This window comes from Copadichromis virginalis, linkage group LG1 (genome assembly GCF_057382275.1).
Source record: "Copadichromis virginalis isolate Kocher_CV1m ecotype Utaka linkage group LG1, C_Virginalis_male_GT1.1, whole genome shotgun sequence".
In the NCBI taxonomy this organism is placed as follows: Eukaryota; Metazoa; Chordata; class Actinopteri; order Cichliformes; family Cichlidae; genus Copadichromis; species Copadichromis virginalis.
Genome location: NC_140618.1, coordinates 28,573,286 through 28,590,587, shown reverse-complemented (window position 1 = coordinate 28,590,587; position 17,302 = coordinate 28,573,286). Strand labels below are relative to the sequence as shown.

General features: G+C 40.4%; 2 protein-coding genes across 2 annotated transcripts; one reads left to right on the top strand and one right to left on the bottom strand.

The window, feature by feature from the left end:
• Nucleotides 1-6,475: 6,475 nt before the first annotated feature.
• hdc (histidine decarboxylase) lies at nucleotides 6,476-10,606 on the top strand. The gene is given in 13 exon segments (XM_085458062.1): nucleotides 6,476-6,553; nucleotides 6,663-6,835; nucleotides 6,946-7,059; nucleotides 7,137-7,259; nucleotides 7,355-7,492; nucleotides 7,565-7,708; nucleotides 8,222-8,288; nucleotides 8,395-8,557; nucleotides 8,687-8,777; nucleotides 8,854-8,952; nucleotides 9,053-9,153; nucleotides 9,425-10,146; nucleotides 10,149-10,606. Coding segments are annotated over 13 exon segments (2,013 nt in total). The 5' UTR covers nucleotides 6,476-6,525; the 3' UTR covers nucleotides 10,199-10,606.
• Nucleotides 10,249-16,641, bottom strand: LOC146718953 (long-chain fatty acid transport protein 2-like). The gene is made up of 10 exons (XM_085458053.1): nucleotides 16,450-16,641; nucleotides 15,938-16,147; nucleotides 14,187-14,345; nucleotides 13,849-13,973; nucleotides 13,499-13,693; nucleotides 12,334-12,424; nucleotides 12,060-12,258; nucleotides 11,132-11,229; nucleotides 10,769-10,899; nucleotides 10,249-10,679 (listed from the first exon to the last, which is right to left on the bottom strand). Exons 1-10 carry the CDS (start codon nucleotides 16,568-16,570, stop codon nucleotides 10,506-10,508), a joined length of 1,503 nt encoding a protein of 500 aa, XP_085314179.1. The 5' UTR covers nucleotides 16,571-16,641; the 3' UTR covers nucleotides 10,249-10,505.
• Nucleotides 16,642-17,302: the final 661 nt, after the last annotated feature.

The window sequence follows — 17,302 nt, the reverse complement described above, 5'->3', positions numbered from 1 at the left end:
CTTTGCTGCCAAACCACATATTTTGTGATGACTCCTGTATTTTATCTGTATTGCTCTGTGACTTTTAAGTGCACGTACTTACATTGTTCACTACTATAGTTTATAGCACTACTCTTCAACTGCTGTAGATATATTCATAGCACTCTGTAGATCTGTTTACCACAAATTGGTACATATGTACATATGTAGCATATCTGTATATTAGTTCATATTACATCTGTATATCTGCCCGTCTGTATAGCAATATAGAATATCTGTATTCTATACACCTCATCTGTATGTCTGTACATATGTATACATCAGTACATCTATACATTTGTCCGCAGTACATCTGTATATTTGCTCTCTGTATAGTTATATAAACATCTGTATACTTCATTTATTTGTACATAATCTGTACATAACTATTCCCACCTTTCATGCTACCCTTATCTGTATATAATCTGCTCTTAATGCACTCAATGCACCTTGCACTTCTGATTAGACGCAAACTATATTTTGTTACCCTGTATTTATACATGTTTAATGACAATAAAGTTGAATCCTATCCTGTCCTACTGCCATAACTCTGTATAGTTAAAACAGTTTTATTCTGCCCAGTGATTAATATGTTTTTGGTTCTTTTGTTTATATATAGAGCCGTGTGAAAAAGTGCACTTCAGACCCAGCCACGCCGTCAGACAAAAACTGGTTTGTCCCAATGACAAAACTCCCAAACAGAAACGAAACCACGTAGTATTTGTTTGCAGTGCAGCAGGAGTACTCAGACCTCTACATTCTAGAAACTACAGCTACTCCACCTCAGCAGGATGAGACTCAGCTCACTCTTTTGAGGATGCCAGTGTTCACATTTTGGACAGACAGGACAGATGGTTTGAAAGAGGAGTGAAAGAGGCCGTCTATGTCTACTGTGCACCACCATCTTTGACTACAGGGGGTGGTTAATGATACCAACTGTATGTAACCTACTGTGCAGATTTGAGAACCCTTCCCAGGCACCTTAACACCCACTCAAGCCTTGTGTCAGTTAATCTCAATGAGTCACATGATGGTTTCACCCAAAACCTCTGCTGATAATGATCCACACCCCTTTTCACACTTTGGTTTGTTCGATGAGGCACGTGATCACTAGTGGGTCAACAGCCCTCTTAAGGGACAACTCCCACTAAGGTTTAAATACCTGGGACTCCCCACCATTTGGTTTTAGAACTGAAAAAGCTTCTCAGTTGAAAGGCGAAAGGGCTCGAAGAGACTTAATAAAGTCCAGTCTCTTTTCTTTTTAAGATCCATTACCTGGATGACTGAGAAGCTACACTGACATATTCTGAGGAGTACCATCCCAGTAAATTCACTCAAGGTCAGATCATGCAATGCACAGACAAACCAAGGGCTACATGTCAGGTTCCATTGGCTTGTTAAATGTTGAAAGCTGCTTCTCTCTAAAAAAGGACACAGCAGTAAGGATTAGGTTCACAAAGTTGCATCAGGACAAACCTTTGGACAGACAAAAACAAAGTTGAGATGTTTGCCCATAATGTACAACACCACAAGCACCTCATACCAACTGTCAGTGTAGCGGTAGAAAGGTGATTATTTGGACTTACTTTCAGCCACAGGACATGGGCATGTTGCATTCACTAATCAATCATGAACTCCATATACAAAGTGTTGTGGAGTTAATAATGAGATTATGATGAGTTAACAATCTTTCTAAACAGCTCAAGCTTGGCTGAAACTGGTTCACAGATTAGAAGAATTGTTGGTGTTACAGGGGCTCAGTCAAAGTCCAGACCTCAACTTGATTGAAATACTCTGGAGGAACTTTAAGAGCCCGAAAATAAATATTTGTCCGCAAACATAAATGACCTGAAGCAATGCTGTAAAGAAAAATGGGTCAAAATTCCTGAGAGACCAATAAAGTCATACAGAAAATAGATATTCCTGCTAAAGGGGGCTCTGCAAGCTGCTGAATCATGAGGTCTAATGAGTTTTCACAAGGCTGCATAGAGACTCTACCTGCTCTTCAAATGGACAGCTGAGAGGAAAATGATGAGCTGTTGAAGTCAACACAAAGAAAGCTTGTTTCTAAGTTGGCTCTGACCTTCAGCTTCTTTTCTTTCTTCTACTGTGATGGGGTTCCCATACAAAGGAATATATTCACATCTATATACAGTATGTAATTCCCTTTTACATCAAGGACATTGTATATCATGTATTGTACTGTACTGTAGTAATGGTCAGTTTTGAAACTGAAAATGAATCTTTCTTTTTGAAAGCAGAGCGTACTTGTATTTTCTTAGGACTGCCCTATTAACAGTAGCTTACAGCCATGCCAGACTGGTCTGCAGTTAAACCAGTCTGATCTGTTGTACACACAATGGTTCAAATGGAACGGATAAGTGCTGCTTTTGTCACATTCATACCATGATTTAATAAATCACCTGTTAAGTTGTGAGTTTTACATTAAAGTGATTTTAAAAAAGTGAAACAAAACAATAAAAAAGCAAAGCTGTTATTAGATAAGTGACTTTCTGCATTACATTTTTTATTTGGTTCATTATTTTCTACCTCCAACATTCCTCCTATGCAAGGGGAACATGTTTAAACTGACACTTAGTTGCTTTTCCAATTTTTTTTTTAACCTTCAGTCACAGCCAGTCTCATCATTAGTCGTTAGTTTTTCCTCTCTGCTCTTCATGCTGTTGTTTTGCTTTTTTTGGTTTGCATTATCAAGCTCAAAGTTTTCTTTGTGACGGGCTTATGTTGCACAGCTATTTTCAGCTTATTTGAATAAAAGCAGCAGAATCAGACCAAATAAGAAGCACTCTCACTTTGATGTCACAAGGCAGCGATCAGGCTTCATTGCACAATAATGCTTAAACCCGCTTTCATCAGGCTCAGCCTCTCAAATTTAAAAGCACACAAGGAGCACAATAGTCACAGTGTACTATGCTCCATATCACATAACACTTATTTCTGTGTATAGTAACACACCCACTCCTGCCATTAGTCATTGCATGCTACCAGTTTTCCTACATAAAATCAAAACTCTTTGTTCTTGATCAAATTTAAATAACCAGTTTGGCTAGTTTAGAAGAATCGTTAACCTATGTGACAGTTTGGAGACCAGATGTCAGATGTAAATATATCTACATAAACTCTTTAACCATTTTAACAGTAATAAACGATACTTACAAAATTGTTAATAAATGGCTTATAAACTGTCCATGAACATTTCTTCGCAACTGAGGTTAAGAAACACTGTAATTCATCTAGTAACACCATATGGATCGTTTTTAAAAATGTATGTTTTAATAAACAGTTACTTAAAGATTGGGCAGATAGTGTTGCAGTGACGTAGATCACAAGGCAGCCAGTCCAGAGACCATGTTTCATGTCCTGTGTCACTCTCAGATTGGTTGAGCTCATGAAAAGATTATGATTTTGGTTAAACTAGACCCATTCTCAAAATTAACCCTGCAGACTGGAAAAGGTACGTACCTACAGTGTTGGGGAGTAACGGAATACATGTACCGCCGTTACGTATTTAAAATACAAAATATGAGTAACTGTATTCCGTTAGTTACCGTTTAAAAGGGTGGTATTTAGAATACAGTTACTTTGTTGAAATAAAGGGATTACGCGGCGGTCTTTTCCTGTTTCATATGTAAGGCTATGCCCTCTCTATTTTTTGTAATTCCACACAGGTGGAAACCCAAACAAAACAGCATTAAGAGGCTCTAATGCCTGTGTCTCAATCTCGAGTCTCATAATGACGTGAAGAAATATTTTTTAAAATGATTTAATATGAAGGCAATAGCAGAGTGTTACAGGCATAGCCCTAAAGAATGTAGCCTCATGGGCAGTGTAGTCCGTGCTGCAGGGAGAATGGACTGCCATACCCGTTATGTATCTATGAGCAAGGGAGGGAGAAAAAAGGTGAGTGGAAAAGTACGACTTGTCACTGAGCAGAAACGGGAGCTGGAAGCATGTAAATATAATAATAACCACTGCAGCCAAAAAAGAGTGTCTGACGAGCCCAGGTGTAAGTAAGCTGTTAAGACTCGAGTATACACTGTGTTCCTGTTTTCCTCCGAAACAATAAGTTCCGCTGGAGCAGCCTTTCAACGCCTCTCTCTGTCTCTCGCCAGCAAAGTTGACCAAGACAACAAAGTAAAGCTAGTTTTCGGCTACGAGCCCGACAGGGAAACCGACGTGTTAGCCAGAGGTCCCTTTACTACGGTTTGGAGCTGCGGACCTATTTTATATACGCGCGGAATAGTTTTCTATATGAGATCGCTGCAAAAAGTGCAGCCTCACCTAATGTCCACCCTACTGTTACTCATTTTATATTAAGATTTAAAAATCTAGTTGCTATTGAGTAGCCTTCAGTAATAGTAATGAATCACACAGGAACAGGACATTCATTAGTTGTAAAAAAGCATGATAATATATTAAGTAATCCAAAGTATTCAGAATACGTTACTCTCATTGAGTAACGTAACGGAATACGTTACAAAATACATTTTGGGGCATGTATTCTGTAATCTGTAGTGGAATACATTTCAAAAGTAACCTTCCCAACACTGCGTACCTACTAGTACCTACTTAAATGTGACCCCAAAGGCTCCGTGTTGTGCACAAGGAGCCATGATTTCATGTTGTTTACACCCAGTTCTGACTCCACCATCTGAATGTGGCAGGAGAAATCTACTCATCAGACCCGGCAACACTTTTCACATTTTCTGCTGTCTAGTTTTGGTGATCCAGTACAAACTGTAGCCTCAATGTCCTGTGCTTAGCTGACAGGAGTGGGTATCAGTGTGGTCTTCTGCTGCTGTAGCACATCTGCTTCAAGTTTTTGATGTGAAGAAACTTTTCCCAGAGAAGTGCTCCTCACTGGATATTTTCCTCTTTCAGACCATTTCTCTGTCAACCCTCACACAGTCATTTAAATCACTTTTCTTTCCCATTAGATGCTGTCATGCTAATGTCAAATGGAGTTGTTGCTGTGTGACTGGCTCATTAGATACTTGTATTCACAAGCAGACAGTTGCATGTAAGAATTAGGAAGATCCACCTCACCTTTGCCACTAAAAGTGTGTCACAGTACCTGCAGCAAAGAACAGCCTGTGTGTATCTCTGGAACCACGCTGGGAATGTGGAGAAGTTCAGTGATGAAGCCTTTTCTTGCTCTCAAACCAGGCACATTTGATTAGAAGCTTCCATGCGAAGTTGCTTGTTCGCAGCTTTAATGAAGGAAATGATAGAATAAACACTGATGCAAGTGCATTTATGGATTTCTTTAACTTTGTGTGGTTCTTTTCATCTTATGTGACAAAACTAATGACATTTTAAATGAAAGAATTATACTATTATTAGAGAGCAGTAAATGGTTAATGGTAAAGTTTAATCAAGTACAAGCGTGCACAGTGTGTTACAAAAAATAACTACAAATGAATTAAAATAAATGAAAGAGTAAAAAAATAAATCTTCCGTTGTTGCTTGCCAGTTATTCATTTTTGATTCATGAATTCATTGATTGATTAGATATGTTTACATATGTCTTAGATAAACATGTTATTAATTTCAGTGTGCTTGCTCTCTCTCGGTGACTTACCAATAATGCGTGCTTTGTAGGTTTGAATTGTGGCTCGATTGTCATCCAGCGACTGGTTTCCCCAGAGCACCACATGAGAGCTATCACATGCTGAGCACAATGCATAGTAAACAGTGCAGTGTGCGAACAGTCCAGGTGCTGCTCAGGCTTTTGTCAGGGTTTAAAAGGCTGCAATAAGCTAATGACATAAATGGTTTTCCCTCATCATCCCAGTACCTTTTACTGTGTTTACATTTATTGTTTGTTTATTTTTTTTTTACTTTTATTACTTTGTGAAGAGTCATCATACATTGAAAATATCGCTCATCATGATCCATCATCATTCATAACCTGTTGGAGTAAGAAGAGGGGAGGAAATGAGACTGGAGGTTAATTGTATCGAATTGTGTTTCCCTAAAGATTAAGGGTCAGAGAGATGTCACCAAATATATAATTTACACACACGCACACAAAAAAAACAAAACAGAAACCTTGTGAGGGGGCCTGAACACTAGTTTGAAAATATAAGGGTCTCTGTATAATCTGATTTGACACATAAATTATTTTTCTGCATTACAGAGGGATTCAGGTGTAATGGTGAAAAAGAATTCTTCATAACTTTTATATAACCTATTACACTATTGATTATATTGTTCTAATCCTGTATCATTTCACGTGGATATGAAAAAAAATAAAATCTCCGGCTGCAAGAGGAAAGTAAATATTTAGTGCAAATGTGAAGCCAGTGATGGAAAAAATACATGAAAGACATTTGCCTTGTGGTTCAAATGCGTCACCAATTTGGGGCGTGTTCTTCACAACAGGATCTATATAGTGGTGTAATCTCTGCTCCCAAATACACAAAGCCTCACTGCAGTCACCTGTTACACACGACAAAGTAACTCGAAGAGGTCTCATCTCCGAAAATGCAAGCTGAGGAATACAATCGCAGAGGTAATCATGGACTCATTTTGGATGATGTTGATATTTAACTTCAAATGCCAACAAGCACATAATAAAGAAAATGAATATGAATAACTTGCAGTGATCTCTTATTGATCAGGTAAGGAGATGGTGGACTACATCACAAAGTACCTGGGCTCCATCAGGGAGAGGAGGGTCATTCCTGATGTGAAACCTGGCTACATGAGGCAGCTTCTTCCTGAGGCTGCACCTACGGAGCCGGAGGACTGGGAGAATATCTTCAATGACATTGAGAAGGTCATCATGCCAGGGGTAAGTGTCGCAGCAAAACCCAATTTAAATTCACCTTGCTTGTTCAGTTCACCGAAATGATCATGAAATACATTTATGGCAAGCGAGTGTTTTCCTATCTCTCTGCCCAGGTGGTTCACTGGCAGAGCCCTCACATGCACGCCTACTATCCCAGTCTGACTTCATGGCCCTCTATGCTCGGGGATATGCTGGCAGATGCAATCAACTGTGTTGGGTTCACTTGGGTACGCAATGACCAAAAAGACAATCAATCACATGCTACCATCTGCTTCAGTGATGTCTTATTTGCTTGTTTTTTCAGGCCTCAAGCCCAGCATGCACAGAGCTGGAAATGAATGTGATGGACTGGCTGTGTAAAGCACTAGAGCTCCCCTCTTTCTTTCTTCACTACCATCCTGACAGCAGAGGTGGAGGCATCCTGCAGGTGTGCAACATCCTAATCTGTTTGCTCTAGAGCCACGAAGTTTACAGTCTTTCGGGGCCTCATTGTGTTTCTGACCTACTTGGCTCTCTCGTCAGAGTACAGTCAGTGAGAGCACACTGGTTGCTCTGCTGGCAGCCAGGAAAGATAAAATCCTGCAGCTGCGGGCCGAGCTTGACCAGGACGTGGACGACTCCGTCATAAACTCAAGACTAGTGGCCTACGCTTCGGATCAGGTAAGCTGCACAGGAGCTTCCTATCAGCCTGATAAACTGAACCGTAAAACTGATCAGATGTTGCTTTTATAGGCTCATTCATCAGTTGAAAAGGCAGGACTGATCTCACTGGTGAAGATCAGGTTTCTGCCGACCGATGACGAGTTGTCTCTGAGAGGAGACACTTTGAAACAAGCCATACAAGAAGACAGGGCAAGAGGACTTGTCCCCTTCCTGGTATGTGTGTTTGAAACCTCAATGGGACATTTCTGCAGAGAATTTAAGAATCCCCATATTGTTTTGAATCTAGTAGCTTACCTAATATGTGCCACAATACCCATCACATTTTTAAAAGCATATACTAACGCTGCAGTATATAAAAATCAGAATCGGCAGACTGTAGCATCAGCCAATCAGTGCCTTTGTTTGATTTTTCTGCTGCATGGCAAACACAGATGCATGCAGAAACTGTTTTACAATCTATTTTTTTGATGGTGCATTTAAAGAAAATCAAATGTCTGGAAGTTGAAGTTCAGCTTCATTTCTTTTAAAACTGAAAAGTTGTCCGAATAATTTCTTTTTAAACTTGGAAAAAAATATGAAAATAAGTAGCAAAACGTTGTACATCATTAATCGGGACACTTGTATATCATCTCATATCATGAGGAAACTGTGATTTTTAGCTTCAAAAGTACACAACAAACCCGTGTTGCATGTTGGATCTCATCTGACCCATTCTGTCATTTTCAGCTGTGTTCAACTCTGGGAACTACTGGAGCGTGTGCCTTCGATAAGCTATCGGAACTGGGACCAGTCTGTGTGTCTTTTAATTTTACTTCCAAATCATACTGCAGAGTCAGACTTATTTTTTTTCTTTGCATACATAAGATGAAGTTAGAAGTGAAATTGAAATCTTTTTGCAGGTGAGGAAGAGGGACTCTGGCTCCATGTTGATGCCGCGTATGCTGGCTCTGCCTACTTTTGTCCGGAGCTCCGCTGGTCAATGAAGGGCATTGAATTTGCACACTCTTTTGTTTTCAACCCTTCTAAGTGGATGATGGTCCATTTTGACTGCACAGCATTCTGGTGAGTAGAGACATTTAAGCCATACCTCAACTCTGTCTCTATAATATCTGCAAAATTACATCTGACAAAGTGCAAATTTAAACAGAAGAATGCTTTTAAGCTGGTGATTTAATTAACTGTTGATCTCAGGGTAAAGGATAAATACAAGCTCCAGCAGACCTTCAGTGTTGATCCTGTTTACCTCAGACATGAAAACTCACTGGCAGCCACCGACTTTATGGTTCGTCATCATTACTTATTCACCAGTTCAAAATGTTACAGTCTCATCTGAACACTACTTTTTTTCTTTGGTTCAGCACTGGCAAATACCTCTCAGTCGACGCTTCCGTGCTCTGAAGCTCTGGTTTGTTCTGCGCTCCTTTGGATTGAAAAACCTCCAGGCTCATATCAGACATGTAAGTGGCATTCTTCTAAAATAGATATCAATATTAGACTTCCATTATAGAAAGTGTATTTAATGTGAAGTTTTGTTTGTTTGCTTTGGGGGGTTTTTAGGGGATTGAGATGGCAAAACTCTTGGAGTCTCATATTAGGAGCAACACAGATTTTGAGGTTCCTGCTAAGAGGCACCTCGGCCTGGTGGTCTTCTGCCTGAAAGTATGCAACTTGTCCTTGTACCTGAATTGTGCAGTAAACTATAAATATGTTGACCTTATAGTTTTCACCAGAAAATCATTACTGACATGTGCTAAGAAGTCCCGATTACGCCTTGTTCAATGGTGGTTTGTTATATACCTGAATGTGGTCAGCTAGTTCCCAGATGAAATGGCAAAAATAGTAGGAAAAGGGTAAACACAGATGTCTTAGTAAGGGTTTTGTGGCTTTACACAAAGACTTATAAACATTTTATTGTATCTTCTTTTTGTTGGGAGGGAACACTTTGACCCAGGAGCTGCTGAGGAGACTGACCCGGTCAGGCACCATGTACCTCATTCCTGCGGATATTTATACCAAACGCATCATCCGGTTTACGGTGACCTCACAGTACACTACTGCCGATGACATCCTCAGGGACTGGGGCATTATCTGTAAAACAGCTTCCACTCTCCTGGCTGAGACACAGGCTTTGAATTATGCAGACCAGTCACAATCAGGGGAAGATGATGTAATAGGTGATGAAGAATACCAAGACCCGGTCTTAGACACCGGGTCTGATGAGAAAGAGGATGCTGTTGCCAGGCTGGAAAAAGCTCAAGTGGAGTTGTGGATTGACAAAGCTTGGAATCGGTCTAGAAGACCAATGCGATCTCTTAGCTGCAGCAGTGAGCCCCTGCCTTACACTTATATCAGGTCCCTGTGTGGCTATGATTTTGAAACAAGGCCTATAGTCGAAGATGCTGCTGGTGGCCTTCCTGTGCCTTCAACAACAGGATCTGGTGCAACAATAAATATTGAGGAGATGCCTTCAAATGATCTGGGAAAACAGGTCCTGAAAAAGCTGACAAAGTTCTACAGCGTTCCCAGCTTCTGTAACCAGTGGGTGCAGTGTGGTCGGCACCAGCTCTGCTGCCCTCTGAAGGTTTCTCCAGCAGCTCAAAAGCACTTACCCTCCACCTGCAGAAGAGTGAACTGTATGTCTTCCTCTGCCGTTACAAACACAGCCCCCCCTCCTACGCCACTGGAAACTTCCACTGCTCCTAAACTCCTCTGACGAGTCCAAAACCAGCACAAAGTGTACCTCACATCCACACAATAATTCACCTATTGATTGATAAGCAGTTTGCTTCAGCACACAGTCAACCAACACAGTCACCAAATAACAGTGTCGGCGATATGGGATTTACTCATATAAAAATCATTAAAAACAAGAAAGTATTTCAGACTAAACAGTTGAAATATAAAAAAATGAAATGCATGCCATTATATGTTTGTATATCCACAATGTAAAGATTAATGTAAACACTAATGTTTTTGAGACTGACAATAAAAAAATCAGCGCTGAACTCGTTTAAAGCCTGAGTCTTCCTTCTGCAATGCAGTTGAATAACTCCTGAGTCATGGGTATGTAGCCCTTATTGTCTTCCAGGTAAAACAGAGGATCCTTGATGAGAGCAGGGTTAAAACCTTCCTCTGCCAGCTTCACCTTCATCTGCTTAAAGGTGCTCGTCACTACCAATGCATCCTGCCAGAGAAAAATGAAATGGTTACGGGATTATTGCTAAGATGTATGCAGATATATCTTAATGTGATCATTCATTGAACTTTATTTACCTGTATGCGAACGAAGCGTGGTCTTGCGTAGCTGGGCAAGTAGTTTTTGACATGCTGATATAAAGCTTTGCCATCAAAGTCCATATTTTCTTTCAGTTTTAGCGCTGCCATTCCAATTCTTCCCTCGTGTCCTATTCAGTGAAGGTCAAAGTAAAAAGAAGAAAAAATACCCTCAGAATCCAGACATTAATCCAAACATTCAGCGTTTTTCCTCAGTATGTCAGAAATATGCGATTAATCTCAGAATTCCAAGAAAAAACTTCTGAATTCTGAGTTTTTTTCTTAGAATTCTGGAAAAAAAAGATGTTTGTAATATTTATGAGACATACATCACAATAATCTTGCTTTTAGTGTCATTATTACCTGGCACCTTCACACCATAGACATTAGCCTCTTCAACAAAGTCAACTGCGAGCAGGTGGTCAGCCACCTCCGTGGTTGCCACATTTTCTCCTTTCCACCTGTAACAGATATAATACAGAGTATTTGCAGAACTCAGCTGCAGTGTATCTTTTTTCAGCAGGGACACACAAAAGTAACAAACTTCCCTAAAACACTGAGATAATAGTTCATCAAAGATGTTTAGGTTTAACTATAAAGAATAAAATACTGAAAGCAATTAGATTAGACTCACCACAGTGTCCGTAATTCTGAAATTATATATGATATATCCTAAACTTGAGGGTTTTACTGTTTTTTCCATAGCTTAAATTCTATTTCAAGTGAAGAAGTAAACTTTCTGGCCTTATTTTACAACTATAACCCCAGATTGTAAGCAATCTGTTAAACATTCATCCAGCTGTTCCAGACAGAAGGACAACTGCTGCCTAAGCGCAAACCTGTATTGATCCCGTATGTGTTAGTAGTATTGGATCAGTTGAGATGCATTTTTTCTAAACACTGAGTCTCTGTGGCTTTTAAACCCCAAAACACGCTGCACCAAAAATTGGTCCACCCCACGGATCGGTTTCCCCAACACAAACAGAGTAATATAGTGTATGCTGTAAAGTGCCAGGAGGATTGCCAGGATTTATACATTTGCAGGGCAGTGGACACTCTTTCAATGATGACGATGTACACATCCTGGACGGGGAGGAACGCTGGTTTGAGTGCAGTCACTTGGATGAGTGACATAACGTTTCTCCCACTGAAAACGCTACATCCAGATTAACAGAATCAACTTTTTGGGGGTCACACTAAGTTGTGCTTTTAAGACAAAAAACACTCTCTGGTACTCCTTGTCCTGACCTTTCACCCAGATTGTCAAATTCATTTATTATGTTTCACAGACCTGAAAGTGTCTCCAATGCGGTCTTGAAAGAAGAGAAATCCCTCGTCGTCAATCTTTAGAAGGTCGCCACTGTTAAAGTACATGTCGCCCTTCTCGAACACATCTCTTAGCTTCTTCTTGTCTGTCTGCTGCTTGTCCTTGGCATAGCCACTGAAGGGTGTTCTTTTTCCAATCTTTGCCACAAGCAGACCAGTTTCTCCTGCGAGTAAAAGTAACAGTATACGTTTAAATAGCAGCTTAAAAGGCAAGGCGGCACCTTAAGAGACAGGCTCACCTCTTGGGACTTCAACACAAAATCCTCTGGAGTCTCTGACTGGCTCCTCTTTTTCTGTGTCAAACCTTATGAGGGCATATTTGCATGCCATCTGAAACAGTTTACAGATACATTGAAGAGAATAAGCAGTTAGTCATATAAATCATGCCACATCTCCATATACAGAGGTCAAGTTAACCTCTGAAAAAAGGCTCACTGGCCTCACAGAGACTCACAGCCAATTGTCCACCAGTGGCACTAGTTTCAGCCATTATGCAAATGTACTCTTTATAAGGTTGTTGCATTCAGCTGAGACTGAAGTTACTTGAGTGAAAAAAAGGTTTCTCTAAAAAAGCTATGACTTAAGCCATGGTTCTTCTAAGCATGGCTTAGGTTTGCAAAATTCATCTGAACAAACCACAAGACCTTTGGGAAAATGAACTGTACACAGTGGCATATTTTGTGAAAAGCAAGCACAGCATAAAAACTGTGAAGCAGGATGGTGAAGAGGAGATGGTCTGGACTAGTTTTGCAGCCAAAGGACCTGATCATCTTGCAGTCATTAAGTTGACCATGAACTCCTCCGTATACCAAAGTATTCTAGAGTCAAATGTGAGACCATCTGTCTGACAACTGAAGCAACTTGAAGTGACATTATAAAGAAAGGTGGACTAATGTTATCGTTTTATAATTATGTAACTTTAGAATTGAAAAAGGGTGTGCTTTTCTTTTTCACATCTATCCATCTTCACAACCTTGCGCCTCCATATTTATCCGATCTTTCCATACATACTCATCCCCTCGTACACCCCGCTCTTCTTCAGCTTCCCTTCGGTCTCTTCCACCTGCTCGCCTGACTACCATGGGACTCAGAGTCTTTAGTTATTCTGCCCCGAGACTTTGGAATGCACTTCCACCAGATCTCTGGACTACAAACTCTCTCATTAATTAGAAATCACGTCTCAAAACCCATCTATTCAGAATTGCATACCCTTGATTCCGTCTCGGTCTATTTTTACCTTGCTTACTTTTCATACTTTCATGCTGGCTTTTTTCCCCTCATTTACCTTATGTTTAAAGTTTATTTTGCAATATTTGTTGTATTGTTGCTACTTTTTTGTGACCTTGAGGGTCTTAAAGGTGCCTATAAATATAATGTATTATTATTATTATTATTACATCTTACTTTGTAGAGAAAATGTTCTCTGCCAACAGCTCCAACTTTCCCACCATAGTTGATAAAGCCAACATTCCCTTCAGTTGCTCCGTAGCATTCACGGATACAAATGTTCCCAAATCGCTCCAGGAACTCAACCCAGGTGTCTTCCCTTATTCCGTTCCCTACGGCCAGTCGGACCTTATGATCCTTGTCATTGTCTCTCTAAAAGAAGGCCAAAGGAGAGGTGAGAACATAAACAATGACCATAAGAAACAATGCTCCTGACTGAAGCAGGTTGGTAGAAATCATTAAAACAGTTTGAGCTTCTAATGCATATCCCAATATTGTCATCACTATGACCTTAAATTTGTGTTTACCTTTGGTGTGTTGCAGAGGTAGCGCATAACCTCGCCTATGTACTGGATGACAGTCACATTGTACTTTCTACAGTCATTCCAAAAGTTGGAGGCAGAGAACTTGCTTCTCAAAACAACAGTGGTGCCTAAAAATGGAAAGATACAGAGTTCAGCAAATATGCCGCTTCATGCTAAGAGTTCAGTGTTGTAAACTCTGCAAGGCGAACTTTAGGACTTCAAAGTACAAACAATGGAAGCGGGTGTAGTTTGAGGTCATGTATATGTTGGTTTAACCTGCAATAAATTCAGTGGAAATCTTGATTTGTGGTTTTATTTTTAGGTAATGTTTCATGTATTACCTCTTTCTATAGTTCCACAAAGTCCCATAAGAAAAGCAGCACTGTGATACAGAGGGAGATTTATGTAGATGACATCATCTGAGCGCACACCAGCAAAGGTCAGGAGAAAACTTCCCCTCCAAACCCTCTTGTGTTTAAGCACAGCTGCTTTTGGAAGCCCTGTAAAAACAGATGTAGCACAGTTAGTCCTCATTCTCAGGTGTCCCACCAATTTAATACTGTGAACTGTGAAAACTCCTAAAATATAACACTGTGCAGACATGGGTCAATATTCTGCTTAGATAAATAGATTTTTTATTTGTAATATTTTTCATTATAGGATTATTTCATTAATTTCTTTTTATTTAGTTTGGGTTTTTGTTTTTGTACACTAACTGGTACCTTACACCAGCGGTCCCCAACCCTTTTTGCGCCACGTACGGACCGGTTTATGCCCGACAATATTTTCACGGACCGGCCTTTAAGTTGTCGCGGATAAATACAACAAAATAAAACTAGTACCGGTACCGAAAAAAAAAAGATTTATTCATAAAACACGTGAAAAGACCCAGGAAAACCGAGTTAACGATAAAAACGATAACAAAGTAACGCTGAAAACCGATAAAAACCCTGAAAACCATACATTTCACACCTGAGCCTCAGTGTTGTGCCAAAAAGTGATTTCCAATGTTTCTGTGTATTTTTTATGTGTAATATCTTTACGTATGTTCGTAAATAGACTTCGGTGAACAGGGTTTACAAAGGGGTTATATAGAGAATTAAAAAATTATCCGTTTTTCACGTATCTTTACAACTCTGTGTTACTTTATAACCAATCTGGCCCTTTATCCCCACTTAAATATTTTTACAGAACTATTGTAATATTTGCTACCATTTCTGCTGTGCTCTTGGCCAACTTACTCTTACAAAAGACATTTTTAATGTTAATGAGATTTTTTAACTGCATAAATAAAGGTTATATAAAAGTCATTGCCAAAAACTGATTGCGGCTTCTACCTTGTTACACGAATGTTGTTTGTGGCTCAAGATGACTTTATGTCATCCATAAGGGATGCATTTGACATATGTTTCACATATTATAGCCCAACAAGTTACTTATAGCAGTTTAAATACGAGCAATCAGTTTTTGGCAAATACCGGAAATCAGTGTTTGGCAGACAATCACTTTTTGACACAACACCGGTACCAAATGACTCACGGACCGGTAACGGTCCGAGGCCGGGGGTTGGGGACCGCTGCCTTACACCCGATACAAATAAAATATATTTTACCTTTTTGGATATACACGAATTTCACTTCTTATCTACACCGTATACCTATGTACAAGGAGTTTGGTTGTATCCTTACACGTTGGCTAAAATAATGCAAACATATTATTTACTCTTATAAATGAAGTAAGCTAACTAAAACAAGGAAAGTCAGACAGTTTCTTTCATGTGAGCGTCGCTTTGAGTTTAATTTCCAGCTGTCTCTCTTTTCTTTTTAAAATCCCAGACATCCCTCTTAACGGATCCATCCTACATCCCGCTCTGACGTCAATTAGGAGCGCGTGCACCTGGACCAAACCAAATGAGGAAATAATGAGGGGGTTTTTATGGTGATAGGTTAATAATTTTCATGAAAAAAGCTAAATGACTATTGTGCTGTTTTCATGGGATCCTGTCAGTCATTAGAATCGTCATCACTTTTCTCCCCACTGCTCCTTCAATTACTCAACCTCTGCACGAGGCCAGATAAGCCCTCGAGGTTACCTGTGGTTCCTGATGTGTAGATGTACACCGCAGGACTCTTGATGTTAATGCTGGCCCTGAGCTGACGGGACAGGGGCTCGTCTGACTCCATCTGAATTTTGTCAGAGAGGCTTTCGATGCCGTCCACATGACAGTGCTCACGGAGGATAAACACAAGGATACCCTGCTGCTTCAAAGTGGGCAGCACCTCCTCTATTGCTCCTTGAAGGTCTGAGAGCCAGGGAGGTAAAAAGAAAAGAGGTGCTGATCAGTCATTACAGGGTTACATAAATGTGTGTTTAATAAACAGTCGATCTATTTGATGGTGAAATTAATAAGATATACCCATGCAACTTTAGTGCAGTCCAAACCTCCCAGATTAAAAAAAAATAGTCAGAGATACAAAAAGATCTTTTTAAATGAATTAGACAATATGATCACGTGATATTAAAAAACGAAAGATATGCGCACGTTTAAAGTTAATTTCATTAAAACAAACCCCAACAGCTTACTGCAGTATTTACGCAGCTTACCAGCGCCAGCGATCAGGACTTTGGCTTCACAGCAGGAGAAACAGTGCAGCAGGGATTTGGATCTTATGTTGACGTTGAGGAAGGACGCTGTGCATCCCAGCTTGGACAGTGCGAGCCACATCCATACAAACCACGGCTCGTTGCCCAAGAAGAGGGCTACCGTGTCCCCCTGCTTGAGGTGGGCATGCGTTAACAGAGCCCTGGCCACTTTGTTGCTTTCTCTGTCGGCTTGGCTGTACGTGTAGGAGCTTTCCTCGTAAACTATGAACTTCTTATGCGGATGCTCCGCCACTTTGTCCAGAAAACGATCTAAAATACTGTAAAACTTTTTCTCAATTCTGCTCAAGCGTATACCGACATAAATGGAAATAAATGTGCAATATAAATCTTTCAAAAAATAAGGATTCCGAAAGTAAATTAGTATGGGTAAAACCGCCAACGCGGTGCACAAAATATATGCTGTGGCGGACCACCAGGTGGCTCCACTCACACACAAGTTGAAAGGAAGTGTGGGGGTGGAGATTTTGGCGCTGACTATATGTGAAGTTCTGTCAGTTAATAAAGTTGTTGGAGTGAGACACTGAGACCTCTCCTGTCGTTGTTACATACCTCCACATTGGTGACCCCTGTAGTGAACATGCTAAGGCTCGACGACGAAGCCAGCTCTGGCCTGGAAGCATCGGCGGCCGCCGGACCTTCACCTCCGCCGATGGCTGCGTTTGCTGTGGCGCTTAAATTGCCGGATTTTTGGCTTCACGATCCTCCTTCATGGTTCATGCACGTAGAAGCTCAGTTTGCTCTTCGTGGAGTTTCAGCCGACGACACTAAATACCACCATGTGGTGGCCTCACTT